Here is a 27,516-nt window from a genome sequence, read left to right on the forward strand (position 1 = left end):
CAGCATTCAAGAGATCAAAAGACGAGTTACATTGGCTAGGTTTTCCCTGAAAGACTTCGTTAGAGTATTCATAATCAAGGTTGTTCCTTTGAGGATGAGGGTGCACTTGACCCAGACTGTGGTGTTTTCAGTGGCCTCATATGCATGTGAAAGTTGGACATCGAATAAAGATGACCGAAGGAGAATCGATGGATTTGAATCATGGTGCTGGAGGAGAACATTGAAAAGTACCACGGACTGCAAAAAAGGCAAACGGATCCGTCTTGAACAAAGTCCAGCCAGAGCGCTCCTTAGAGGCAAGGATGGCAAGATTTCATCTTATGTACTTTGGACATGTTGTCAGGAGAGACAGGTCCCTAGGAAAGGACACCATGCTTGGGTAAAGTGGAGTGGCAGTGAAAAGGAGGGAGCCCTCAATGAGATGAATTGTCACTGCGGCTGTGACAATGGGTTCGGGCATAGGAACAGTCATGAGGTTGGCACAGGACCAGACAGTGCTTTGTTCAATTGCTCACGTGGTTGCGATGGGTCAGAAGTGACTCACTGGCACCCAACAAAAGCCACTCCGTGAGAGACAGATGATGCCCTTTGCTCCTTAAAGGTGTCCAGTCCCAGAAACCTTATGCAAGGTTGCTATGTCTCAACAGACTCTGTGGCAGTGGATTTGGGTGGGCTTCATATATCAAAGCATTATCCAGAATTATGACTTCAAAATAGCCCAAGACTGCTTACCTGAAAATAGTCTGATGCAATAGGCCCAATCATTAGCTACTTTAAACTAATGTAACACAACATTAACATTTGATGTCTTCTAATATTTCAACATAGGCGTGCAAGTTGAGAACTAGAGTTTTTCCTGGGGGCTCATGATTAGACAAAAGCATGCACAGGAAAACCTGAATGAGGGGTGGCATGGGAGAAGGAAAGCAGCCGCTTTCCCAATATATAGAAAGCACATGACATAGTAAACACTCAAAAAGTGTTCGCTCTCCCTCTGAGCACACCCAGGGGATGCTCCCTGCCCACTTAGCAGATTAGGATACGTATTTTGTCCTTGTGTGATTAAGTCATTTTTGCAGAGATGGGAATTCCTTCCCAATTCATCCTGGTTTTTAATTATATATTGTTAAATCTGATGAGCAAATTTGTAAAAATGTGAATGTCAGAGTATGGAGGCTTGTGGGATTTTTCTTCTTGCATTACAAAATAATTTCAGAACCTGCCGGTTTCAGATCAAAACCCTAAAAGCCTCCATCACCACATTTCCTGTTTGTAACTGAACAAAGTACACACAAAAGAAATACCAGAGAGAAAACCCGAGACGCAGACAAAGACCCAGCTGTACTGGCACGCTCCTTCTAACTTTACAAAACTACTTAGAAAAGGGTATTTTGCAGGGTGATTTTAAGTTCGCGAAATCGCCTTATGGTTACCTAAGTATTTTTCTAAGAAAACAAGCATGCCAGGTAGGTGTCCTTTTATACTCTTTTGTTCCATCCGCATACCTAAATATTACTTTAAAACTTCCAAAATGGCACAGTTTTAAAGTGTGAGATAAGTTTAGTAAAATTAAATATTTTAAAATCTATTCATGATTATCTATTGATTATTATCTCGTGAAAGAAGGAAACTGGAACATATTTTAATTAAAAACAAGTTGGTTGATGAATGTAAGGTATGAATCAATAATGATAACCTTGAAAAGTATTTGCTATTTTAAAACATAATCATTGACCATGACTATTCTCTTTGATACATGGTTCTAAGCCAGGGTAGGAGTAACCTCCTTCTAAGTCACTAGATTTTAAGCACTATATTATGTTCCTGGCAAACAATTCAGTTTGGTTGTCGACATTCGGAGCCATGACTACTCTGTGACGTCTGGTGAAAATGGCACTGCTGGGTAATGAATGATGAGGGTGCGTCCACATCAGGTCCCGGGAGCTACCTGTTCCACACTGATGGTTCATTCTTCTCTTTGTTATTGTTGATTTCCTTCATACGCTTAATTTTATTTTAAAAGGGGACATGCGTATTATACGCAGTGGGAAATGCATAGTATACACAGTGGGAAAACTGTGAACTATATCTTTACAAAATCTCACATATTTCCCATTGCCTTAAAAAACACACAGTGTGTTTGTCCTAATCTGCTGAATTTTAATTTTTATACATCAGTCATGATTTACTTATATTCAGCTTTTCTAACTAACATTATAACAACTACCTTTTATTATAACGTCTGCCTAGTTATTTTAATTGAATGCATAACGTTTGAACTGATTATAGTGGGAAACTTATATTGTATCAAGATTTTATTAACACTAGGCTTCCTACTACTGTAAAGAATTGCAGTGTCAGAAAGCCACCGGGGCCGTGCTACCCTGTCCCCTGGGTCACATTGACTCTATGGCAGGGAGTGAGTGAGTAAATGACATACTGATAAATATCTCGTTAGCTTTTTCTATCTTAAAATTTATTTTCTTAGGAAAGATTCCTAGAGATGGGATCCCTGAATCATCAGCTATGAACATTTAAGTCTTATTATTGCCAAATTGCTTTTCTGAGAGATCTGTGAAGTCACTCTCATCTTCGCCATGTTTCTCCTTGCCAACCTGGCCTCATTTTAAAAAATTGTTACTAATTTGATAAGCATAATACGCTAACCCATTGTTTAATATTCAGTACTTTGACTATAATGAGGTTGAACATTTTTGCCTGGATTTTTAAACTGTTTATAATTATACCTTCTTTGAACTGTGTAATTACAGATCTTATTTAATTATTGTGTTTATAGTACATTTAAAATTAATATGTAAAAGCCATATAAAGACATTATGTATTATACTTTCTGTGAATTTACTTCCCAGAGTTTGAATTGCTCAATTTTAAAATCGATTGGCAACATCATACAAGGAATATAAGGGGACCTATACTTTTCACATCTCTTCACAGATTTTCCAAGTTCATAAATTTGCCAAGAACAAAAGCACTTGTTGCAGTTTGGCTAGTGCCTTGCATGAGATAGGTGGAGCGGCACTATGAACAACTGCTGCTTGGTGTTGGTGGGGAACTGTGACAGTGTTGTAGACTCAGAGGCCAGGAAGCTGCCATTCAAGTATATCCAGAATTCACGAAAAGTTCTAAACTAAGAAGAAATGTGATCACATTTCCTTCATAAAATGTCTTAGTCTAGATTGCCCCTGCCAGTGTAATGCCAGAGCGCTTTCTCTCATTGCCAAATTAGCATTTCTACGTTTCCTCCAATAGGATAAAAATAGAGTGATTAGCATTGGAAGCTCAAAGTATTAACAACCAAAAACTTGATGTGAAAGAGGAAGAGTAGGTTATACTGTATACCTATGTTTAGAGGGGTAAAGCAAAAAAGATCATGATTAATTTTAAATAATGTCTGAACCCAAAGAAAAAAATGATTTGTAGCACAAAGTAAATCAAAATATGGGAAAGACGTCCCAAGCCTTCCCTTCCCTTTCTTCCAGCCCACATGCCTGTAGTCTCCTCGTCATCAACAGATGTGCAAACATCCCAATCCCCATTGCCCCTCTGTGTTCAAGTAAAACCAGGATTAGCTGAATCAGACAATGGAAACAACTCCTTTGAGCCACCGTTAATTCAGTTTGAAGAATGATTCACAATTTGCTTGCGTGTTGTTGGTGTTTAATGTCTACTCGGTTCTGTCGTCCTATGAGGCTGTCATCACTCTGAGAATACGAAAGCCTTTCTTTAGGAGACTGGTCATGGAAAGGTGGCATTCACTTGTGAATCATCTTTTAAACGAACACACTCTTGAGAATGGATCAAGGGAGCAATAGTTCTTCACTTAACTTGGATAATATTTGGTTGTGATTCTAAGAAAAGTCAATCTGGGAAAGATTTGAAGGTGCCAGATCTGTGAAATAAATATCTCTAAATTGTTAGTTAATAATAGGCATCATTGTTGAGAACATTTAAGCACTTTAGTTTCATTTAATTCCCTCAACACTCCTGGATCCAAAGGGGCCCACACACTCTTCCACACGATTCTGGAGGTTCTTAGTGAACAACCAGTACATATACTAAATAAAGGGTCCACGGACATACAGAGAGGTTGGTGTAAGTGCAGCAGGGATTTGGGTAACAGTTCAGTCCCAGAAGGATATCTGTAGTTTAGCAGTTCCAATTAATGTTCAACTTTTAAAGTGACAAAGAGTCTAGCATTTGAGGCATCAAAACTGTCTTAAAAACCCATCTCCCACTTCATTGTGCTTTATGATTTCCCCAATTGAATATTTTCAGAAAAATCATGATGTGCTATAAATAGGGGATCTTTGATGCCATGTGTAGGAGGCATCCATGGAAACTGTAAGGAGCAGGCTTATTGCCCCTTATACTCACTGCCATCGAGTGGATTCTGCTTAGGGACCCTATAGGACAGGCTAGAGCTGCCCCTCTGGGTTTCTGAGACTGGAACTCGTTAAGGAGTGGGAAGCCCTGTCTTTCTCCCATAGAGTGGCTGGTGGATCCGAACTGCTGACCTTGCAGTTAGCAGCCCGTCGCCTCACCCACGATGCCATCAGGGATCCTTCACTCTGCCCTTTAAGGCCAATATAAGAGGGAATCAACTCGATAACAGTGGATTTCACTTTGAGGTGTGATGACAGATAGATGAGGGTTTGGATTTCAGATTTCTAATTGGCGTAGTGAGAAGACTTGGTGTTTTGAAGAAAACCAAATACTAGGAAGCAACTCCTCCCATTTTCTTTCTCCACATGGTTTGAAAACAATTCCTCCCAAAGTCCTATGTTGATTTTGTCCCCTCCAAGATCCCCTTCAGGATAGGTTCCTCCCCAATGTGCATACTTTGTTCTCAAATAGCCCTCAATTAATAACACACACTCGTTTAATGCTAGTGGGCTTTGGGTGTTTCTTTAAAAACATCACTACATTTACTTTCAATTTTGGGACTGGACTAGAGAGTCTCTTTCCAAGCAATAAAACTCCTGGATGGCACAAACAGCCACGGGTTGACTATGAGCCCAAAGGCGGAGGTTCCAACCACCCAGAGGAACCTTGGAAGACAGGCCTCACAATCTGTTTCCAAAAAGATCACAGCCGTGAACATTCAATGGCAGGCAGTCCTGCACACTCAGGATTGCCGTGAGTAGGAATGGCAGGCAATGACACGCAGGGTTGCCATCAGTGGGAATCAGCTCAACAGCAAGGGACAACCACATCCAGTGCTAATCTCTGTGATCACAATGCTCTTCAACGATGAGGATGGTAGTGGCCAAGGGAGTGAGTGGGTGCTGCAGGGGGATCTTGGAGTTAGTGATGTTAGTCATGTGCCGCATCCGCAAACTTGTCAAGAATGTCTTTTTCAGCAGCAAACCATCCCCGTAGTAGAAAAAAAAATCACACAAACACATAAAAGAATACACTTTGATGGCACTGTTGAGTAAGCATTAGATTGCGAATCTCAAAGTCGGTGGTTCAAATCCACCAGCTGATCTCAGAGGATAGCTATGAATCATAACAGACTCAATGGCAGTGGGTAGGTGGGGTGTACACATGAGTAGAATTGGTGGCTCTTAGTATTAGTACTTTTCTTTGAACTTTCTTGGACCCCTGAAATAAACATACACCATTTCATGGGTAATTCATGAAATGCAAAGACAGAAGGGCCACTAATCTGTCAGAGTTTACAAGCCAGAACAAGTCATATGCTACATACTGTAAACTCATACATATCCTTCAGTTAACGCTCCCTGAAAGAGAATCAATTAAGGCCATTTTTGTTGATTTTCTATAGTTCATTGTTTAAATGAAGACTTCTTATGAATCAGACCTTTCAGCAGTAAGACAATATCTTTTCTTAGCTTTTTTTTCTTCCATAGCAGAAACAACTGTTAATTACAATACAGTTCCTGCCAATTACTATGGCTTGAGGAGAGTCAGAGGTCTTATAATTGAGCCCATTACTGTTAGCCTCTGGCATTTGAAAGAAAGACAGCAACTTAAACCATGGTTTCATTAGCTGCCCTTGCCTCAGTACTAACTTCTCATGGCCTTGGCTTTTACCAATGTAAAGAGCGACATTCAAATTGTGAGGAAGTTATTAAATTGATGAAGCATATGTAAATGAAAATAATTATAGTTCACAAATAATCATTATAAAGATTGCACACATTAAACAAGAATTTCAGCACTTTGTGCATCCAATATTGTAAGTGACATTGTATCTCCTGAATAGATACTCACCTGAGTAAAGAATAAGTGAACAGGGAGTAGTCTGAAGTATATGTGTGTACATGGGGGTGTGCATGTGTCAGCATTGATACAGATCTACCATTCGAGCTGAAATTTTACAACATTTAACATATCGATACCTCTACTCTTTTGTGTGTGTGTGTGTGTGTGTGTGTGTGTGTGTGTGTGTGTGTGCTAAAGAGTGGCATTCACTTTTGGCAATCAGGAAGGCATGGAGGATTTCAAGAATGTCATGAAATGGAAAGCTCCTAACTGAGAATCCCACTGTTTAAATCTGAAATCACATTGCAAAAGAGAAGGGGGAAAAAGAAACAGGGAAAGAGTTTAGGAAGACAAGAACAGTACTCCTCGGACTAACCCCCACCCCCACCCCAAACTAGAGACCGTTTTGACAGATTCATACACATTAGAATTCAGCCTGTGTTTGAAAAGGCATTTAGTTGATTATGTGAAATAAATTTCGTTTAATAATAAATGACAGAACCCAGTCCCAAATGAATGTATAGTATGGTTCAAGCTCTTTCATTAGCATTGCTGACATATTTTTAAATAACATATTTTAGGACTTTCCCTAAAGCCTTTAGTGTAAAATGTAGACTTATAATGACTGTTTTCTGAGAGCAAAGTGTTCTTCTTGCAACAATTTCTACATGAATGCAATTATTTTAATGTTCCTTTTAATTCAAAAGAAGGAAGAGGAACTTTTGTTTGCACTGTAATTTTACGACAATGGTAAAAATAAATTAACTAGATTCCTAATTTTAATAAAAAATTAGAAGTATGAAATGTGCCTTTTATATTGTACTGTATTCTACTTGTCCAGACTATAACTATTTATTGAGGTTATTCCAAATATTAGATACTGTGTGAAATGGGAAGAGAAACCAACATAGACAAACACTACCTAGGAAGGACATTAATTTTTATTGTCCCAAGGGTGAATTTAGTTAGCAAAAGTAAATATTGTAGGTCCTTAATATAAAAGTAGAAAAACTAAAAGAGGAAAAAAAATCCCTCAATTTTTATTTCTCAAACTGCGTATATGGTCTTCAGGAGCTTTTTTTACTCTGCGTGACTCCATTCAGGTTTTATGTAAGCATTTCTTTCCTGGGAGTAAAGTGGGGCTCAGCACATACCAAAGGGCAGGAGGTTTGAGTTCACCTACAGGTGCCTTGAAAGAAAGTTCTGTCAACCTTCTTCCCAAAAGTCACCCATTGAAAGCCTGAGGGAACAAAGCTCTACTCTAACACACATGGGGTAGCTCTGAATGAGAATGTTGTTTTTTTTAAATAAGCACTTCCTTTTTATATATGAAGAAACCTAGGAATGCAGACAAAGAGGAATAAGACTATGTATCTACCCTTTGGGAAGTTCACAACAAGGGAGAAAGATTTATGTACAAATGGTTACCTCAAAATCTGTGGCCATACAAAAAGATATATGTTACTTCATGGATGGCAGACAAAATTCAAGAAACTCTTAAAGAGAAGGTAGACTTGAAAAATAATGATAATTTTCCAGGCGGTTAAATAGAAAGAGTATTTTAAATAAATATGCAGAGATGCAATGACATGTGAAGGTAACCGTCGTTCTTTTGAAAATTATAAGTTGTTCAAGATGACTCAAAAAACAAAAATAAAATCACCACCTAGGAGATTGAATTTTATTGTCACAAGGGTGCATTTAGTTAGTAGATAAAAGATAAAAGTAGAAAAACTGAAAGATAAAAGGAACACCTAATTTTTATACTTCTCAAAATGAGTATGTGGGCTTCAGGAGATCACATTCAGTGTGATTCCACTCGGGTTTTGTGCAAGCATTTGTTTCCTGGTGGTGAGGTTGAGCTCACATAGCTTAGTTGAATACTGTATAACTTACCTGAATTAATCAGCCAGTGGTAGTCAAGTGACAGTTCCGGGGACTGGGGGTGGGGAGCAGGGGAGATGCTATAAGACATCAAGGAACCAGAGAGGAGATTCAGTTCCAGCAGAAGGTGAAAGACCAAAGATTTAACTCTGCTCAGTCGCTCTCCTCATACAAAAGGTCACAGCCAAGAGGTGTCATCAGGCTGTGACTGAATGGTAGCTTGGATGCTGCCCCTAGTTGTCTAGTTGTCGTAAGACCTAACTATCATATAGGTGGTGTACTCCATAGTCTTAACGAACACCATAATTCAAATGCTTCGATTTTTCATTGGTTTTCCTTGTTTATTGTCCATCTTTGGCATCCATTTATGACCAATGAAATGACCATGGCTTGGGTCCTGTGCACCTTAGTCTTCAAAGTGACATTTTTACTTTTGAACATTTTGAAGTTCTTTTGTAGCAGATTTTTCCAGTGCAAGATGCTACCTGATTCCCTGAGAGCATGCTGTTTCCATGACCACTGCTTATAAAATGAAGCCCTTGACTCCTGAAAGCTTTCCTCTGTGTGTCATGCTGGTCTACTGGTCCAGTTGCCAGGATTTGGGTTTTCTTTATGTTGAGGTGAAGTCCACACTAAATACTATGCTTCAAATCCTTTTTTTTTTTTACAGCAAGCAAGATTATGTCATCTTCAAATCACAGGTTATTTATAAGCCTGATGCCATCTTCTTGGATTGTTTGATCAACATATAGATTAAATAACCCTGATGCACACTTTTCCTGCTTTTAAAGCACACCATGCCACCTCATTCGGTTTCATTGCCCGCTTCTATGATGCAGAGCATACAGGTGTTGCACGAGCATAGTTTGCAATCTCTAGGCTTCCCAATGCTGGCTATCATTTCTTCAGAGCAATACAACGGAAAGCCTTTGATACTCAATGAAACACAGGGAGAGTCGATGGTGTGTGATTAGAGTTTGATTGTAGCTGATCGAATATCCTGAAATAGAAAGTATTGGTATAAAAATGCATAGAACGTAACTCAGTATACGAACTGTGGGGGCGTTAGTGCTATGTACAAGAGGAAACAAAGAAAACATTTTAGTATAGAAAGCCGCTCGTTCACCACTGGTCGTGATAGCAAGAGAGAAACAGGTATCTAGAAAGCAAGGCAGCGTGCTGACTCCACCTTTCACAATGATAACTAACGCAGCCTCCTGAAGGGTCCTGTCATCAAGTGGGATGATGTAGAGAATCTTTCTTATAATTCCCCACCGTGCCTTAGACTCAGGAATTCTACTCTTAGAGGCTCTTCGATATTTAAGTCCACGCTGGCACACTGGGGTTACTGGCACGGTTTGGATCCACCTTAGAGAAATGAATGCTATTACCACGACACTATGGAATACTATACAGGCACTAAAAATGACTTTTAAAAATGGTTAAATCCCACAAACATACCAGTCAGTTTTTTTTAAAATGTTGGTTAGTATAGCACATACCATTGGAGACTAAAGTACATGTGTGTATATTTTATAAAGGACCATATATGTTTTATATTTCAATATTACTTGGCATGAATTTGTTTCCTTTTAAGAACAATAGAACATATAAAAATCAAGTAATTCTAAGAACATATGAGTATGCAGTATCATGCTAAATTTGGTTTCTAGTATATTCAAATTAATAATTACTATGCGATAGGATTTTCATAGATGTCCAGTGGATTATGTTCTTGTTGGATAAATTACCCTACATGTTTGTATCCCCCCTCAAAAATATTTAATGTTTCTAACCAGAAATTTGTACTTTGTTTTAAAGGAGAGTAATATCTTTTATTAGGAAAAAATGCAATGTTTCTAATTGTAGGAGATAGGTCACCAGCAACTATTTTATTGGTACCTTTACCTTTATTTCTAGAAAACCCTGAATGTCATTTTCTTGTCTGGACACTTGTAGCCTTCTTGGGTTTGGCCCTTGTGATATCGCTGCTCTTCAATATTTCTCATTATGTGGAAAAGCATCGGCAAGGTAAGCCATTGAAACAAGGAGACATACGGACATATAGTAACCTACTTGGACTGAAACTTGTAGAGTCATTGGAAAACCTACAGTAAAAGACCATTTTGTGAAATATCATCCAATAGGATAGTTTTAACTGTAGAAAATCGATTTGATACAATCTTTTTTAACCTGAGGATTGTCGTACATTAAGAATGCAATCATATTAGAAATATTTGCAAACTCCCAAGCTGAACGTTATCCACTAGTCGACCCTTCACCTGTGTGAGGGTTTAAAGTTGGAAGGATCTGTCCTGGGCTGAACATATATTTTTTCCTTCTTTAATTGAACAAGCCATGAATATTGCATTCTGTTCCAGGCAGTCATAAAGGTTCTAGCTGAAGCATGATGTGAAAAGTAAAAGCTAGCTTGTGAAGATTTGCCTCAAATCTGCCCGGACTTCTCCAGGTCAACTTGGGCCTCTGTGATACGGCAGAGTGGGGTGACTCAGAAGTTGACTGGCAAAGCAACGGCCCGAGCCCTGGCTTCTAAAGCGAACTCCGAGACTCTAGGAGAGCAGATCGGGATGACCTGCCGCTGAAAGGTTTCCTTTTTGCCATAGGCTGCCTGCTGTGAGCTGTAATTGTCTCAAATGGCAGTGAAGTTTGAGGTTTGAACCATGGCTTTCATTTTCAATAAGTGATTCTATGGCTGAAATAATGTCACACTCACCCACAGACCCAACTTTTGCATGCTGCAGACCTTGAATACATGCTCAAACACAAAACCAAACAGAAACCTGTCTGCCATCAAGATAATTCCAACTCATAGCTGTCCTGTAGAACAAGGGAGAACTGCACCTGTGGGTTTCCAATAGTTTAATTCTTTATGGGAATAGAAAGCCTTTTCTTTCTCCTGAGAAGCAGCAGGCAGTTCCGAACTGCTGATGGCGCAGTTAGCAGCCCACTGAGTACCCACTACACCACCAGGCCTCCTTCCAATACATATCAGGGGACATCAAAAAAAGATAGTAACCTTTTTTCCATGAAGCTTCTTGTGTGTGTCAAATGTAGGAATATAAGAGTGAAAGTTCAAGTACTTTTAGGTAGTATTTTTATATCATGGAACCAAGTCACGATTAGGGACAAGGAAGGCCACGGATAAAAACAGAACAGACAAGAAAAGGTGAGCGCATTTTCTTTCAGCAGATGAAAACAAATAGGGCAACGTTAATGTAGCATATGTACAAGACACTTTGCAAGAAGCTAATTCAGAAAAATGGTCATGTTCCGAAGAACCTCCTTGAGCCTCTTAGGAGAGTTTCCTGAAGAACTGATCATGCTGATGTAAAAGATGAGGAAGAAGATATTAATTACTATTGTGCAAGTTTCACAACAAAAGAGGAGATTCTGGGAAATAAACTCACATAGCTAAAGTCCCCTAACTATTCAAAATTACTCAAGAATAAGCGCCCTGTTTTTCTAATGATCGCTTTACTAGTTTCAACTAGCAAAACATCATATATATATTTATTTATCATCTTATTGGGGTGCTCTTACAAATATTATGGCAACCCATCATTCAATTGTATTAAGCACGCTTGTACATATGTTGCCATCAACATTTCCAAAACCTTTTTTTTTTTCTATTTCAACCCTTGGTATCAGCTCCTCTATTTTTTCCCTCCCTCCCCTGTCCTCCTGTGTTAGTCTGGGTATATTAGAGAAATGAATCCACAGAAACTCATGTATAAGAGAGAGTTTTATATAAAGGGTAAGTGCACATCAAGCAAACATCCCAACCCAGTGCTGTCCAAGCCCACAAGTCCAACATTAGCCCATATGTCCAACACCAATCCACAAAGTCCTCCTCCACCTCACAAAACACACAATGATGCTGACTGCAGGAGGAAAGCCGAATCAGGGAGCATGTAAGCACCTCAACGCTGGCAGGGGTCTCCACACAGCTGCTCCAGCACCTGGGGCTGCATTGGGGTAGATGCACGCGACTTCTCCTCAGGGATGTCTTGCAGGAAGCGAGCCTTGCCAGCTGAAGCAGGGAACTGGCTAAGGCAGCCGCACCCTGGTCCCACCATCAGAAAGCAGGAGACCCGAGAACTAGAAAGGTGAGGCTCACTGAGCCATTTATCTCTCCGCCCTTCAATTAACCCCACATGTGTTTATCGGCCAGGTTGGGAAAATAAACGTTAACTATCTCACCTCCCAACCTCGTGAATCCTTGATCAATTACATGTTATTGTGTGTGACACTATCCATTGTCTCCCCTTCCCCCACATTTCTCTTATTCATCCCCTGGGAGGTGGGTTATATGTCCAACCACCTAAATGTAACAAACGTATAAGTCAGATACATAAATGACCCATCATGAGACATCCACAAAGTTTCCTTTGTTTATAGGGGAGAAAACGTAAAAGTAACCTTTTCCTCTATGCAATAGCTTATAAAGAATATATTTTATTTCATTAAAATCTTTGACCTTGGAATAAAATTGGGGGAATTGATACATAAAGACATGGGATAATTTAAGGCGGAAAGTAAATCCGTGACCTAATTATTTTATTAATCCTTTCGAAACATTTTAAGGCCAGATACTACGTGAATTGACGTGTATAATTTGAACCCAAATATTTATCAAATAAAACTTTACTCTTATGACTGTATTGTATTGTGGTGACTACTAATTCTAGAACCAATTTCTATCCACACGTTCAACATCTGGACCTGTCTAATCTTGCTGACCTATTCCTTCTGTCAAGGAGCCTTGGTGGCGCTGTTGGGTCAGCTTTCTACTGCTAACCGTAAGGTTTAGGGGTTAAAACCACTAGCTATTCTATGAGAGAAATATGAGGCTATCTAATACTGTAAAAACTGGCATCCTCGAAATCCCTCTCTAGGGTCACTGGGAGCCACAGTCCACTTGCTGCAGTGGGTAGTGTTTCTGCCAGAAGACCTGGTGGCATAGAACTGAAAGATTTCATCAGCTAAGATGTTAGCGGTTTAAACCCAGCAACGATCCCATCAGGAGAGAGATGTGCCAGTAAGCTTTGACAAAGATCACAGCAGTGCAAACCCTGTCAGGTAGTTCTACTCATTCTTTAAAAAAAAATCATTTTAGTAGGGGCTCATACAACTCTTATCACAATCCATGCATCCATCCGTTGTGTCAAGCACATTTGTACATTCATTGCCCTCATCATTCTCAAAACACTGGCTCTCCACTTAAGCCCCCGGCATCAGCTCCTCATTTCCCCGCTTCCTCCCCATTAGTTGTACTCATTCTATGGGCTCTTCATGGATTAGCCTATCGGGCAGTTCTACTTGTTCTATGGGGTCAACTTGATAGGACGCGGTTTGCTTATTTTGTTTTATTACTTCTCTTACAAGCACGTTTGGCTGCGTAATAGTTTTACACTCAGTATGAGTGGGATTTCCAGTGCTTACTTCTGTGGTTTGCACATTACAGTGTTTTGGCACATTACAGTGTTTTAGCACATTACAGTGTTTTGGCCATAGCTATAGCATCCATGCTATCTACAAACACCCGTGGGAGTTGTTTGTTTGTAATGCTAAGTTGACCACTGCTATAACAGCACAGCCTAAGGGGTAAAAAAAAAAAAGAGAGAGAGGGAGAAAACTGTACCATTTCTCCCCCCATCTTTCATCAGAACAGATTTCTTATTTTCTTATTAACTGTATAAATTCTTACTGCCGCAGGCATGCTATAAATTGCTCTGTTGCCTAGAGGCAGAGTTGTGGGAAAGAACATTTCTAAATAGCAAGAAATAGTTAATTAACATTACTGATGTATTTTTCCAAAGCGAATTTCAGTTTCTTCAATTATTTTGAACAGCATGTTTTTGAAGTCAATCTACTGTGATAAAAACTCTGTTTTCAGAATTTGTCTGGAAGACCTTGCATAAGTCACAGAACTGCTCTCTGTTTTGTTATTCACACGTTATGGACAAAAATACCTTAGCCTATGGCACTTGTGGGAATTGCATACCTCAGCCCAGGGCTGGGGCTTCGGAAGTCAATCCTGCCCCTGATCACTAACCGATGGCTCATGCTTCCTTCCCTGTTTAAAAATATATATTTATTAAAGAACTGCTATTGTTGTATGCCATCCTGATGACTTATTAGGATGATCTTTGTGCCTGGGACTTTCTCACCTCTCCACCATTCTCCAACCATCTAGGTCTCTCCAGTTCCCAGCCCACTTCCTCCTCCCAACCTATCTCTATATTACTATTTCAAAAGTTATATTTGTTGTTGAGAATATGCAGAGCAAAACATATACCCATTCAGAACACCCGTGGCATCGATTACATGCTTTGAGTTGAATCAAGAGAGTGAACCATTTTCACCCTCCTTTCTGAGTTGTTTCTCCTTCGTTAACATAAGCGCACGGCTCACCGAAGCTCCTGTTTAATCTTTACGATTGCTGCTGACAACCTCATCCACTGGTGGGATTCAGCAGGCTCGTCTCAGTTCGGCAAAACTGTTTCCTAATTTTTTGGCACTTGTAATCAGGATTCTACCTAAGGTGGAGTGGTGAGTCTGCTCCCCAAAGTGGAAATCACAAATGTACGTTCTTTACTGCTTGTTAACGTTCATCTGCACAGCAGTGTATTGTAAATGCCCGTAGTGATGTTCCTTCTGTCCATAGCTATAAAAAGTTAGACAGACCTATATTTGTAATATTCATTTATTCGTTTCATAAAACTCCTTATCCATTCCCTTGAGGTTGATACTTCAGTAAACAAAAATATAAGATAAATAGAAAAGTTCCAAACACCCAGAGGATGACACACTGTCATTCACTTCAGTTTTGTATTACTCCCCAGGTTCCCATGAAGTATGAGTGAGTTTTGCAACTCTTAAAAATGTTAAGAGAGCTGAACATATTGTCAGAACAATTGTTATAAGTTGAACGAAAGCGGAAAGGGGTGGTTCACAGATGAACATCGTATGTTCAGAAAAGAGAAGCTGCCTGTTTCTAATACAGCAAATACTCTTGTCTAATTGTTCTAAACCCAAAGGTATGGGATCCTACTCCTACCCTGAAAAGATGGTTAAAGATAAATCACACAGCTGGTGATGCTCAGATAAAAGTGAAGGAGGATGCCAATCATGAAGCAATATGGACATAGCTTAAATAATTTGTATTGCTTTGTCGGGTATTATTTAATATTTTTCACAGATATTTTAAAACTCTTAAAACATCTAGTTTGTGTACTCTTATTGTTCTTACTTATGTGCTAACTGTATGAAATAGTAAACACCTTTCAGCGTATCTTTTTTTTATACTTGAAATAGCCATTAGGGCAGGGAACCAGTTGGTAAATTATTTGAATCCCACCACTGACTTAATCCCATAACAGTAAATCCTAAATGAGTATGAAGTTCAAGGCAGACAGGTTTCACGAAGTGAAACCCTTGTTTTACTGTAATAAGACTCCGGGGATACTTGGGGTTACGGTTTAAAATGATTTTAAGGCAGTAATTTCAGGGGTTCATCCAGCCTCCACCATTTAGTAAATTTATTTAGCAAATCTGTGCAATAACTCAAGGTTAGCAATTAACTGTTGTGCTTGTGCTCATTTCAATCATATTTGGATCCACTTTGGAGATTTTATATAGGTTTTTGCAGAATTTTTTATAAGCATTAGTCTGTCACCAATAATTTCATCTAAGCAGCAATATGTCCTTTGTAAATGGAGTACATAGCATCTGAGTTTTATTATTTATCTGTCACTGAGTGGCTCAAATGATGAGCCACTCAACTTCCAGATGATTGACTGTTTGAACCCACCCAGAAGTGCCTAGAACATAAAACCAAGTTCATAGCCACCAAGTCAAGTCTTGAAGGATTGGGTGGACTGCCCCTGAGGATTCCCAAGCCTATCCGTTTATAAAGTGAATGAAAATAGCGTGGCTTGGGCCAGGCGCATCTTAGTCCTCAAAGTAAAGTAATAGCCTCGCTTTTCAACACTTTAAAGTGGTCTCGTGCTGCATATTTACCCAAAGCAATACATCCTTTCATCTCCTGACCACTATTTCCAGAGCATTGATTGTGGATCCAAGAAGATTACATCCTTGACAACTTCCATCTTTTCTCTGTTTATCACCATGTTGCCTACTGCCCCCCTTGCGGGGATTTATGTTTTCTTTACGTTGAGCAGTAATCCATACTGAAGGCTGGAATCCTTGCTCTTCCTCAGCGAGTGCTTCACGTGCTCCTCACTTTCAGCAGGCAAGCTTGTGTCATCTGCATTTGGAAAGTTTTTCATAACCCATGATAGTTTCCATTGGCCCATATGCATCTGAAAGCTGGACATTGAATAAGACGAAAGAAGAATGGATGAAATTGAATGCTGGTGCTGGTGAAGAATATTGAAAGGGACATGAACTGTCCAAAGGACCAACAGATCTTGGGAAAAGTGCAGCCAGGATGTAGAGGTAATGGTGGCGAGACATCGGCTCATATACTTTGGGCATGTTGTCAGCAGAGATCAGTCCATAGAGGAAGACATCATGATTAGGAAAGCAACGGGGCGTGAGAAAGGGAAAAACCTTCAGCAAAATGGGTTGACACAGTGGCTGCAACAATGGGCTTGAACATAAGAATAATTGTGGGTATTGCGCGGGACCAGGCAATGTCTTGTTCTGTTGTACAGAAGGATGCTATGAGTCAGAAGCAACTCGAAGGCACCTAACAAAAGCAACCATTTATGGGAGTCCAAAGCCTCAGCTGTCTCCCAGGGAGCGTTGGCAGCCCAACACCTATCTTCTACACCACCGGGGCACTTCTGTCCTTGGTAGACCAGCATAACAATTTCCCAAAGGTCACAGTTTTGCAAATCCTACGTTGTTATTCTTCTCCGCATACATGGAGTCATCCTAAATTGGATTCAGCTGGACCACAACTAAAAAGAACCACCACAGGCTAACTTTGGAGTAGCGGCCAAGGATGCCCTCGAAATGCCGTTCCTCCCTACGATCGCTCTGCTGCTCTTTCCAATCACCACAGATTCCCGTGGCAGCTCTCCCAGGTAATAATACTCACTCTTACAGCTTCTCCATTCCATATGAGCATTCCATTCAGCATCTTTGTGTCTCACCCAGATGTACCAGGTGCCTTTGGAATGATCTCTGTAAACTGGCTCCTTTGCAGCTCTCCCGAAGATTCCGCTTTGCCTTGTTTTTCCTGGACAGAGAAACTAGAAGTGATTCCATCACGCTGAACAGTTTTTCTGTCCCCTGGACTGTCGAGGCAATAATACTCCTATAACTGGTTTCATGCAGCTTTTTTATTTGTGCTACTCTTTGTGGCTAAGAAACTTGCAAGATCTGACTGCACCTTAAAAACCAGTGAATAAACCACGCTGGGGTATTAAATAGCTCACAAAGGAAAATCTTCATCTCTACAACAATGCAATAGCTACAGATACAATCAGAGAGGCAAAATAAGCCTCCTCTTGCAGTTCTCTGTAGCGGTGCTAGGTAGAAGCTTTGAAACGGGACTCTCCCTTGCCCAGGAAAAGAAATATTTCATTTTTATGTGATTCTTTGTCCAAATCTGTTCCTTAGAGGAACAGAACTTTATTTATTTTTCTGATAGGAAAGGTATTGACTTTCTCCCTCCTTTACATTGAAATTGTATTCTTGATCTCAGCTTTCATCTCTTCTTTGAGAAGAAGGATACATTAGTGTACAGTTTCCTCGTGCAGCAACATCTTATCACTTTACCCTCTATTCACTAGAAAGTTATGGCCTGTCTTTACTTCTCGCATTGTAACATTGAAAATGCACCAGAGTCCTTGAGTGTGTCATTTAAAACACGTGACGGTGTTTCTTGTTGATTAGACAGGAGGAAACAGAGGCACACCTATTTGCATCACCTGACCACAGAGATGTGTATCTGAATCACAGGAGATGGTTAGGAGAATTCTCCCAGCTCTCCTCACCCGAGCCTTGCAAATGTGGTTGCTTTATAGCAACCTACACAGCTTTCCGTTTACTTGGTATCACAGAGACAACCACGCAGCTGTCAAATCAAGCAGCTTATTTTAAAATAAACTTTTATAGGAGGATAAGCAAAAAAAATATTGCCACTGGGGTTTTGGTTTATACATGCACAGGTTGATACCACTCCGCCCCCACCCCACCACCCCCAAATGGGTTTAACCACGTCTCTATACTCAGTGTAGCATTATAGACCGGTTCTTTTCTTTGTCTTAGAGAGTACCTTCAAAAACGGAATACTTTTGTGCCATGGGAAAAGATGATTTTGAGGTCAGAACTAATATCAAAACTCAAATGAACAGTTCCCTAAATCACTAAAGCTTTGCAACAATTTGGGGATGTCATCTTACATGAAAGAACACTTTTTCAATGGACCAATTGTTTCATGGAAGGTCAGGAAGACCTCGAAGAGAAGCAAGCTCAAAAGGTTGGAGTGACTCTGTTTTGGAATTTCCAAGGGTAATCTTGATAGATCTTCTAAAGGACACAGGATGGTGATTGTAATATACTATGAGAATTGTTTTTAAGAAACTGGAACCCTGCATTGGTGAGAGAAAGGCTAGGAAAGATGGGCTGAGGTATTTTTTTTATCAATCATGATATGATGCATCTGCTCATTCATCAATGATAACAAATGTTTGGGTTTTTTTTTTTTAATTGAGCATTTTCTAGGGAACCCAGAAAAAGCCTGCCCTTGCTTCTTCTAATTTCTCTTGATTCTCAAAGCTCAGAGAAGACTGAACTCACTATTGAGTCTATACAAAAACTACTGTTTTGATGTGGAGTAAACGGAAGAGGTAGAATGGCTAGGGGAAGGGTTAAAAAACGCATAACTTACTGCCCTTGAGTCAACGCTGGCTCATAGCAATCGCTGTGGGTTTCCAAGACTGTGATTGTTTATAGGAGTAGAAATCCTAATCTTTCTCTCTCGGAGCTGCTGGTGATTTTGAACTACCGACCAGGCAGATCCCAGCCCAACACGTAACCACCAGGGCTCGATTTGCGGAAGGGTTAGACAGGCAGAACGACCATCTTCAGAGGTGAATCACTCCGAAGGACATGTAAAGAGACCATAGCTTTATGAACTTATACTTCTGCTTCATAAAAGTGCTTATGACGTGTAACCATATTTTCTATGTACCCTCATAAACTCACATAACAAAATAAGCTCTTCAAAGGAGCACAAGCTTACTGACCTTTCTCCTCTGATGTCATCTTCAGACGTTTGATTATGACTCCCCATCTAAAGAGAGGATACTCTATTCAACTTCTTATAGTACCGACTGTAAAAGTGGAACCATCTCAATACGAATTGTTCAGCTTCAGGTTACATATTTAAATCCTAAGGGTATCATGGAATGTGGTGTCCCTGAATTTTTAAAGACCCCTTTCAGGGAGCTTCTTCTTCAAAGAAAGTAATTGATATATGGGTATACTGTAACGCCCTTCATCCCCTGTTGCTATCTGCCATACGGTCGACCCTGAACAATGGGGTACAATGCCCAATGGCATTAGACCATTGTAACCCATAGGGTTTTCTTTAGTTCACGTTTGGAAGAAAATTACCAACCCTTTCTTACTAGTCTGTCTCAGTCTGGAAGCTCCACTGAAACAGATTCAGCACAGTAGTGATTTGCAAACCTTCACTGACAGTTGAGTGCCAGACTGGTGTAAGATACATTGGCCAGAAACGGAATTCTGGTCTCTAAATGGCAGGTGAGAATTCTGCTATGGAAACCCCACTGCTCTTATCCCTTGTCTCTTTTGTATTTTCTTTATTGTTTTAAGCCTCTTTTCTCCCATCTTAGCATCCCATTGTAGATTACATGTCTTACATATTTACTTCAAATACTTCTTTTCACAAAGCTTTTTGGTTTCTTGTATTTTGCTTCTGCCTATTAATAATAGATAAAAATTGTCATTAGGTACCTTTGAATACATAGATTCTTTTACACATTTCGTGTTGGAATTACTCTCCAATTACCAACATTCATACTCTAAAAAATTACAAAGAAAAAGCCACATTATTAAAAAAAAAGATTAGTTTCTATTTATTTACACCACAATTATATTTCTTATTCTAATCAAATGATCTTTTTTTACTTTTGCTTCAAATGTTTTTGATAGTTTATTTTTACCATTGATTTCAGAATATTGCTTAGCTGGTGACAATCCCCTTGCTAAAAGTGAGATTTGGCATTTTCAGTCTAAATCAGGCTCTTCTAAAAATTCTTTTTACCTTTAAAGCAACATCTTAATCATGTCAGTTAATTTTCAGTTAACTCATTTAATGAAATTTGCCAACTGAGATCTGCAAATTAAATTATGGTTTGTTATATATTATGTATTTAGAATGCATATGTCAATAACAAACTTTGTGTTTTTGTTAACTGTTTTTGTGGGAAATATCTCAACCCCACAGATATTCCGTAAGCAAACATTGTTATTCCTATTTTGTAGATATATATTGCTAATTAGAATTTTTAACTGATTTTCATATGGTCACATGGAAAATAAATTGCAGAGGTATTACCCCAATCTGATTTCATACTATATTTGTTCTATGATATATCAGGGTATACTTTGACTAATTTCTTTTCCATGCACTTGGATTTAAGCAAATATGAATAATAACTAATGACAGAGTAAGAACATTTCCTTCATATAATAAGATATTAACACGTAATTTATACCATATTTCATTTTTGAGTTTATCATTTCCTGTTCCATGTAAATTTTTTCTGTCTGGTTATTGATGCCCCTTACACGACTCAAGTTTTCCCATTTTTCTGGACTTGCATAAACTTATAGCGAGGCTTCCTTAGCTTTTTTGTGCATTCATACAAGTATTTCCAAACAAATCTGAAGATGGTTTAAAATACCCGCATGTTCTCTGTGGAGTTTGGGTGGGATAAGTTTTGTGGGCTGGGAGAAGTGCATTTCTGACATAGCTCTGAAGAGTGACATCGTCACTTTTGATCCCATGACAGCTTAGTGTGAATGCTCTGCCCCAATCCCCCCCCCCCTCCCCGCACTTGATCTTTCACTGAATTCTTTAAACCACAGACATGTGAAATCTCCATTTTAGTCTCTACTGGGATGATTTTCATAATTTGTCCAATAACGTTTCTCTAATAATAGTTAATGACCTCTCTGGAGAATTAGTCAACAGTGGCTGACAAAAATCTAACTAAAAATAATCTTTGTAATTATTTCTTGTTTGAATCAACTGTTTTCAGACATTTAAATTCTTTACCAATACACAGTGTTTTTTATATACAAAGATTAAAGAATATTATATGATTGCTATTGTCTCTGGGTCATTCTCATAAGCCTCGATATGACTGGTCTTCATTTATCTCTATATAGCTTTTGCATGGTTTGGGCTATTATTTAATGCCAACTTTAGTAATATGTAATAACAGCATAATTAATATCACACAGCATATGTACATCAAGTTCAACATCATAGAAAATGTATTAATGAAAAGATAATATGGTATACATTTCTTCATAATATTGATTCAAATTCCTAAAATTTTTTTAAGTGTCAGTAGTGGAACAATCCACCCTTTATACTTGCAAAGGGTGAACAGAAAGCTATGATATTTCTCTAAGACACTTATAAAGAGTTATTTTCACCTTGAGAAGAAACTGAAGAATAATAAATGCCCACTATCAAATTCCTAAAATTTGAGCTATTTATTAATTTCCCTCAGTCACTTACCAACTCATTAGGAATCCATTACTTTTCACCAAAAAGACTACTGAAAACTAAATTTTCCAATAGTGTGTGTGTATGTGTGTGTGTGTGTGTGTGTGTGTGTGTGTGTGTGAATGTGTGTCTCTGTATTATATAAACTTTACTTGAAGCAAACACAGCCCTTTCTCTTTGGCCCTACTCCCTTCATCAGTTCTGTTACACACTAAGATTTGACACACAAGATTTTCGTGACTTGTGAATTCTACACTATTTCTGTGGTCCATCTTGCCTCTTCAGTTCAAAGAATCCAGTTTCTGCCAAAAGTCATTTTGCTGTGTTGATTATTGCAGATATTGAATTCCCAACTTTGCTCAGCATCCTTCTCACCAGTCCTCTCATTTCCCCAACCACTCTTTGCACGGTGTGGATGAATGGTATCACAAACAGAACAACTGCTCAACATAATTGTTACGTCGTTACTCACAAACCAAGAAATATCACCTTGGGAGCTTCTGTTGTAAGGAACGCAAACCCCTGCAAAGCAGCTTAGATAAAGAGGACAGCATATGAGGATGAAGGGTGCTTCATGGGACCGAACACAAGAAGTATGACCATCATCTATATACACTAGAACCACAGCAAAGGCAGAAACAGAGATTCCAGCTGTCTTTGCTCAGTGCTTCCAGTGCATAACATGACCATACGACATAATCTTAATCACGTCCAAACTCTAGTATATTTTCATCACAAACCACCAACAAAGAATCTGAATGACCCAAATTAGAGACCTTTTTCCTTAGATCAGTCAGCCCTGCTGGAGTGGCTTGATCACAGATTATCAATTATACCTGAGGCTGAGCTCCCATCAGAACACTGCAGAAAAAAATTATGTCAAATCTTATTTTAATTTGTTTATTTTAAATATTTTTCAGATAAAATATACAGCTACGCCAATGACTACATTCCAAGGTAAGTTGAAATTGGGTCCTGCAGTACAATTCTCAAGTAACACAGGAAAATACCAGATGCTATCTTGCTTTTATAACAGCTCTTTGGCACTGTGGTTTAAGCATTGGGCTGCTAACTGTAAGGTTGGTGATTCAAACCCCCTAGTTGCTTCCTGGGAGAGAGATGAAGCTGTCTGCTCCTGTGAAGATTTATCATCTCAAAACCTATATAAGGGCCTCTATGAGGTGAAGTTCACTTAATGTCAGTGTCTTTGTTTGGGTTTGGCTCACCTTGCTTTTTGGGAGCCCTAGAAGGATTAAGGACTTGGCACCTAAGCCAAAGGGCAGACATTCTAAATCATTTAGCAGCTCAATGAGTAAACAATATGTGGCAATCTGCTCCTCTAAAGATTATTATTATTTGTTGTTGTTGTTAGATGCCATCGAGTAGGGTTTGTCTCCTAGTAATCTTATGCATGAAGGTAAGTAAAAACATAAGCCCATCTGTGGATAATGGAACATCCCCCAACAGAGGAGTTGCAGGGAGGGATGAGTCAATCAGGGTGCAGTAGAGCATTGATGGATCACACAAATTACCTCTGATCCCTTGGGGCTTCCTCACCCCCCACCCCCCACTATCGTGACCCCAGTGCTGCTTCCCACACTGGACTAGACAGGAGCATGTACATAAGTATAGGCAAAAGATAAAACTCATGACACATGGAACCCAGGAACAGAATTGGAAATAGCAATACCAAAAGGGTAGGGGGGAGGAGGAGGGATGGGGAGAGAGGGGCTACTGATCACAATGAATGGCACATAACCACACACACCCCATCCAGGGGGAAGAACAGCAGAAAGCAGAGGGGAAGGGAGGCAGCAGTTGGTGTGAGATTTGAAGATAATAACAATCTATAATCTCTCAAGGGGCCACGAGGGTTGGGGAGGGGGAAGGCTGGCGGGGGAGAAAAAGGAGCTGATCCCAAGGGCTCAATGGAAAGTAAACATAGAAAGAACAATGGCAATATTTGTACAAATATATCGGATACAATTGTAAGAGTTGCAAGAGCCTCCAATGAAATGATTTAAAAAATAGAATAACTCTATACAAATGGAGGGCTACAAGATCATTATTGTTGATAGGCTCTATCAAGTGCGCTGTGAACACATGGATGAAAAATGAACCACTACCCGGTCCTGCGCCATCATCACAATTTGTGTTCCTTTTTGAGCCCATAATTGCAGCCACTTTGTCAATCCAGCTGGAGAGGGTCATTATCTTTCCTCATGAACCCTCCACTCTACTAAGCATGTTGTCCTAATACGTCCAAAGGATGTGAGACAAAAATCTCACCATCTTTGTTTCTAAGGTTCATCCTGACTAAAGTTTGTCCAAGATAGATTTGTGTGGTTTCTGGCAGTTGATAATACTTCACATATTTCTTGCCTACACCTTAATTGTGATATATCAGTTATTCATGGGTTTTCCTTACTCACTGTCCAACTTTTATGTGCATATGAAACAATTGGAAATACAATGACTTGGTCGCATACTTTGAGGTGCTAACTGCAAGGTCAGTTGCTCAAAATCAGCCACTCTGCAGGAAAAAAGGGGGGCTTTCTACTCCCACAAAGAATTACAGTCTCGGGAACTCACAGAGGCAGTTCTACCTCGTCGAATAGGGTCACGAGGAGTCAGCATTGGCTCGGTGACAGTGAAAGAGAGGGAGACCAAGACAATAGAGAACTCTTAGGAAGTAGATTTGCTGCCCTAATGCATTATGTTCTTTGATTTCTTCACTACTGTATGCATTCTCCCTTTCCCACGCAAATGACTGCTATTGGTCTCTGTACATGTTCTACATGAGTACAATGAAGTCTTCTGGAATTCTTAATCTTTACAGTGTGTTTCTAGAATGATATCCCTGTTCCAAGTCCTCTTTTGCTAAAGTCAGATAGATCTTGGCTAAACAGAGAATTCCAGAAAGGGTTTCACTTGTATTTTATTGGCTACATGAAGGCATTCAACTATGTGAATCATAAAAAACAATATATAACATTGTAAAGAATACGAGTATATAGAATATCGATATATAGTCTGTATTTATAGGGGTGAGTGAGTAGTAGGATAGGATAGTGGGTTTTGGGTTCAGCTGCTAATCATAAGATCATTAGTTCAAATGTACCAGTTGTTCCATAGAAGAAAGCTGAGGCTTTGAGCTCACATAGAGTTTTACAGCCTTGGAAGCTCATCGGGGAAGCTCTACTTTGTCCTATTGCTATAAGTCAGAATTAACTCAGGGAATCCAGGGCCAATGATCCCTTCAGGACCAGTGGTGTGAGTGGCGATACTGGGAGGGTAGAGGGAGGGTGGATTGGAAAGGGGGAACCAATTACAAGGATCTATATGTGACCTCCTCCCTGGGGGATGGACAACAGAAAAGTGGTTGAAGGGAGACGTTGGACAGGGCAAGATATGACAAAATAATAATTTATAAAATATCAGGGGTTCATGAGGGAGGAGGAGTAGGGAGGGAGGGGGGAAAATGAGGAGCTGATGCCAGGGGCTTAAGTGGAGAGCAAATGTTTTGAGACTGAGGAGAGCAATGAATGTACAAATGTGCTTTACACAATTAATGGATGTATGGATTATGATGAGTTGTATGAGCCCCTAATAAAATGATTAAAAAAATCAGTGTGTCAGGGTTGTATCCTTTCACATATTTATTTAATCTGTATGCTGAGCAAATAATCTACGAAGTTATCTATATGAAGCAGAATTTGGCTTCAAGATTCGAGAAGAGTCTTTAACAACTTGTCACATTCAGATAATATAATTTTAATTGCTGAAAGTGAAGAGGATGTGAATTATTTGCCGATGAAGATCAAAAATCACAGCTTTCAGTATAGAGTATTCCACACTGTAAAGAAAACTAACATTCTCACAATCAATCAACAGCATTATGATGAACTAAGAAAAGATTCAAGTTGTCACGGATTTAATTTTACCGGGATCAACAATCAATGCCTATAGCATCAGCAACCTGAGAAAATCTTCAGGACATCTTGGGCCAAAGATTTCTTTAAAGTATCACTTTGAGGGCTAACGTGAATCTGACGCAAGCAAAAGTATTGTCAATGCCGCCCTCTGGACAATGAGTAAGGATGACTAAAGAACTGAGGATTTGCACTGTGATGTTGGTCCATGGACCGACAGGAGAATGAATAGCTCTATCTTGGAAGATATTCACCTAGAATGATTCTTAAAAGGAACAATCGTAAAATTTCTCCTGTGCTTCTGACTTATCAGAAGAGATGAGTTTCTGCAGAAGGGCATCATGGTTAGTAAAACAGAGGGTCAGGGAAAAAGAGGATTTTAATGAGATGAAATGACAAAGCGTATACCACTCTCACTGCCATTGCATTGTGGCTGACTCTTAGGGACCCTAGAGGACAGGGTGGCACTGCCCCTGTCAGTTTCCAGGACTGATTCGTTATGGGAGTAGAAGATGCCATTTTCTTCCTCGGAGAGGGGCTGGTGGTTTAAACTGCTGACTTTTCAGATCACAGCCCAACGCGCAGCCGCCAGGGCTCCTGAGAATATACCCAATGGGGTCTAACAAAGCAAGGCTTGTGAAGATAGTTTAGAACCAGGAAGTGTTTCTTGCTGTCATACATCCTATTGCTATGAGTTGAAACTGACTGAAGGTTACCTAAGAACAAGAATATCACTGTGGAGGAATTCTGTTTGGGCACTGGGTGTTTTTGAGGCCGTATCGTTGTGCTGTTGTGTGCTATGGTGTTGATTCCCACTGGCAGTGACGATGGGACTTCCCTGTGTGATTCCTACTTTGAAATCTTTAAGGAAACAGTTACTAGGCCTCTGCTCTCATGGAGTCATTAGTGGGTTTCAACCATAGGTCCTTATATGATCAACTGATGGTTTAGATTAGTTCATCAGCCTAGAAAACATTGCTATTGCATCCATTCCAACTCATCACAAGCCTTTAAGACCAAGTGGAACGGCCCTATAGGATCTGTAATCCAAATCTGCGATCTTACGGAAAGGGGCCCTGCTGGTACAGCATTTAACTACAAGGATGGAGGTTTGAATGCATTGGATGGACGGAGGGAGAAAGATGTGGCAGTCAACTCCCATAACCATTACAGTCTCGGCTTCACCATATGGTAGCTCTCCTCTGTCTTATGGGGCCCTGTGAGTCTGAACTGATTTCATGGCACACAACAACAATCTTCATGGAAGCAGTGTGGTACATTTCTCTCACCACATTTTCAAACCCATCCATGGAGTGGCTGATGGATTTGAATCAATGGACATTCCAATTAGCAGCTGAGCACTTAACCACTGCACCACCAGGGCTCTCCGTGCATCACATGTCCTCCTATCAGTGTATGGTATGTTTTACACCAGTCACTTCTGATATTGAAAAAGAGCAGATTAGGTCCAGAAGCAAGGAGTCACAGATGGGGGAAGATATGTATACATGCCAGTCCATCCCAAGGAGCCGAGATACTGAAGCTGAAAAGAGACAGCCATCACCCCTGAAAGCTACACAGAAAGAAAGAATTCCACCAGAACCAGAGAACTGAATTCAGACTTCTACCTTCCTAGTTTGTTTTTGTTTTAAATGTATTTCTAATCATTAAAGTACCAACTTGTAGTAT

At 39.7% G+C, this 27,516-nt stretch overlaps 1 protein-coding gene and 1 non-coding gene across 2 annotated transcripts in view; one reads left to right on the forward strand and one right to left on the reverse strand.

Moving 5' to 3' along the window:
• LOC101651364 (T-cell receptor-associated transmembrane adapter 1) overlaps window positions 1-27,516 on the forward strand; it is a 59,531-nt gene that overhangs the window by 20,569 nt on the left and 11,446 nt on the right. Inside the window, exons 2-3 of the mRNA XM_004706465.1 lie at window positions 10,054-10,164; window positions 22,816-22,852. Of these exons, the coding sequence (XP_004706522.1) occupies window positions 10,054-10,164; window positions 22,816-22,852 (148 nt within the window). The remainder of the gene's footprint in view (window positions 1-10,053; window positions 10,165-22,815; window positions 22,853-27,516) is intronic.
• On the reverse strand, window positions 21,726-21,855 carry LOC115868081. Its single transcript, XR_004045403.1, has one exon. It is a non-coding gene; the product is annotated as a small Cajal body-specific RNA 24 (non-coding RNA).

Source organism: Echinops telfairi, unplaced genomic scaffold (genome assembly GCF_000313985.2).
Source record: "Echinops telfairi isolate 266 unplaced genomic scaffold, ASM31398v2 ScPeMD7_6;HRSCAF=24_0, whole genome shotgun sequence".
In the NCBI taxonomy this organism is placed as follows: domain Eukaryota; kingdom Metazoa; phylum Chordata; class Mammalia; order Afrosoricida; family Tenrecidae; genus Echinops; species Echinops telfairi.